Source organism: Zerene cesonia, chromosome 6 (assembly GCF_012273895.1).
Source record: "Zerene cesonia ecotype Mississippi chromosome 6, Zerene_cesonia_1.1, whole genome shotgun sequence".
NCBI classification, from domain to species: Eukaryota; Metazoa; Arthropoda; class Insecta; order Lepidoptera; family Pieridae; genus Zerene; species Zerene cesonia.
The window spans coordinates 3,718,222-3,720,577 of record NC_052107.1 but is presented as its reverse complement, the minus strand read 5'-3'; the positions used below and the strand labels follow the sequence as shown (position 1 = coordinate 3,720,577).

Sequence of the window (2,356 nt, the reverse complement as noted above, 5' to 3'; positions counted from 1 at the left end):
TATGATCTGACAATGGAGCCGAAAGAATTATGATAGAACTGTTTTCGTTTCGGTTTGGATTATATATTTAAATAAAAATTGAGCTTATTTTAGTATCCTAGTCCGCGGTCCTAAACCTACTTGGTTTGGACCGCGGACTAGGGTATGTAGTTCATGAGTTATTCTGCTACGTAAGCTACATCACAGCTCTGTATCATGGTAATCCGTTCAATGGTTTTGTAAAGGAGTAACAAACATCCATTCATCCTCACCAAACTTACTATCCGTATTTATAAATATTATTGGTAGGATACGATAAATAAACATGTACAAATAAGGTATTCGTATAATTTATTTCGACATAATAATGAGAAGTTCCTAACAATATTATACGTATTATTAAAGAATTCTTATAACATACGCTTACAAAATACTGTTAATCAAAGTCACTCCCCTTTCTTCTCAGCTCTTATAACGGTCGTTTTATAGACAAACAAGAACCAAAACAAAGCGGATGACACGTAAAACATTTTTGAGAACATGCTGAGCCGTATTGACGGTACGAAGGAAGTTATCACGATCAGCGTGAGGCATCGGATGAGTTCCAAGAACGGTGCCCTTGGTGATGCGTCTAAGATCATCCCGAACACGGTCAAAGAAGCCAAAATATATAGAACCAGGACGAGTACTACGAGTGGTGACATACTCTGTGAACAAAATAGTGATATAATTTATTATTATACTGAGAGCAGTGGTGGCTCAGTGGTGAGGACCTCGGTCTTAAACTCGATAAGTCGGGGTTCGAGACCAGGCGAGCGTGAATTCATTTTCCATTTACATGCGCATGTGGATATCTACTGTTCGAAAGGAAACCGGCATGTAAAAGAATAAAAAGTTCGACGACATGTAACATCTGCCAACCCGCTCTTGCCCAGCAGGAGGCCTATGTCCCAACAGTGAGAGCATAAATGCTGCTGATGATGATGATTAATTATTAGTAAACACAAGGGATATATCAAAAGGCTCGAGAGTGTTAAATGCATAATATTGTGCGTATGTTTTTTTGGTTTACTTTAGTTTTTGTGTATTAAAGAATATAAGTTTTCTGCACTTCTTTTCTTGCATGTACTATACTTAAGTGTGCCAAAATGGATCCGATTTTTATAGGACATCAGAGATTATAGAAATAATTTAATAAATAAATCATTACTACGATTATAGTTGTATTTATACAACTATATTATGGCATTTTAATGCTGTTTGACTTTCAGGGTGTGATAAATAACTTCTTTGTGCACTGGCCAGTAAAAACAAAGATTAATGTGAATATTAAAGTTACAGACCACGGTTAGAAACTTAATTGTCAAGGGAGTAAAATCCACCATAAATATTTGAATTCATTTTAAAAGTTATTAAGTGACTTGAAACTTCTCGACGAGTTAATGTTTCAGAAATTGAGCTGTGCACATTTATCCATCACAAGTTTATGCCAAAGCTTCAAGAGTAATTTGCAGGAAACTTTTAAAATACCTTCAAATTTTATCACAACGAAGACTTACTAGCGATCTTATTTCTCTTTCTCACATTTGAATACTGTGTAATTTTAATCACAAGAAAGAAACCAGTTTTAGCATATGAGACTATGCGGCTTCAATACAATGTTCCATCGAAGCGTCGTGTCAACAGAACATAACATAAACATTAAACGCATTTTAAGTATTTCCGCAATTTAAATAATCAAATAAACAACATCCACGTTTTTCCAGATATTTCTTGTAAAGGTATATTCTGTTTTAATGATTTAAAACCGAAAGAAAAGCTACATTTATACTTTGATACGAACAAGCTAGATTTGAAATAGCCACGTTTTCTGCCTTCTCTTTTTTGGAATAGAATTGTGACTGTTCTTTAATAAATTGTGATTTTTTCCATCTGACCGTCTGTACATTTTCGTTGTTTATTAAATTCATTTTAACATTACCTATTTTAGTTCCACTACATTCTACTAATATTATAAATGAAAAAGTTTGTAAGGATATGTGTGTATTTGTTGCTCTTTCACGCAAAAACTACTGAACCGATTGCAATAAAATTTTGTACGTAGACAGCTGGACAACTGGAATAACATATAGGCCATTTTTTATCCCGATATTCTTATGGGATACGGACTTACGCGGGTGAAGCCGCGGGGCGCAGCTAGTTCTACTATAAATGTATGAGATATTTTAACTGGCATGTTGATCAAACATGACATGACATGCAAAGAAAAGGTTTTTTATTTACATAATATATAGTAGATAATAATAAAATATAGTTTTAAAAAACTAAAAAACACGCTTTTCAAGCACATCAAACTAAAAACTATAAAATAATTTTT

The 2,356-nt window shown here is 33.7% G+C and overlaps 1 protein-coding gene across 1 annotated transcript in view; it reads right to left on the bottom strand.

Annotated features, from left to right (window-relative positions):
* Positions 1 to 313: 313 nt before the first annotated feature.
* Positions 314 to 2,356, bottom strand: part of LOC119840359 (alkylglycerol monooxygenase-like) — a 15,272-nt gene continuing 13,229 nt past the window's right edge. Inside the window, exon 9 of the mRNA XM_038366942.1 lies at positions 314 to 686. Coding sequence (XP_038222870.1) covers positions 426 to 686 — 261 coding nt within the window. The 3' untranslated portion in view covers positions 314 to 425. The remainder of the gene's footprint in view (positions 687 to 2,356) is intronic.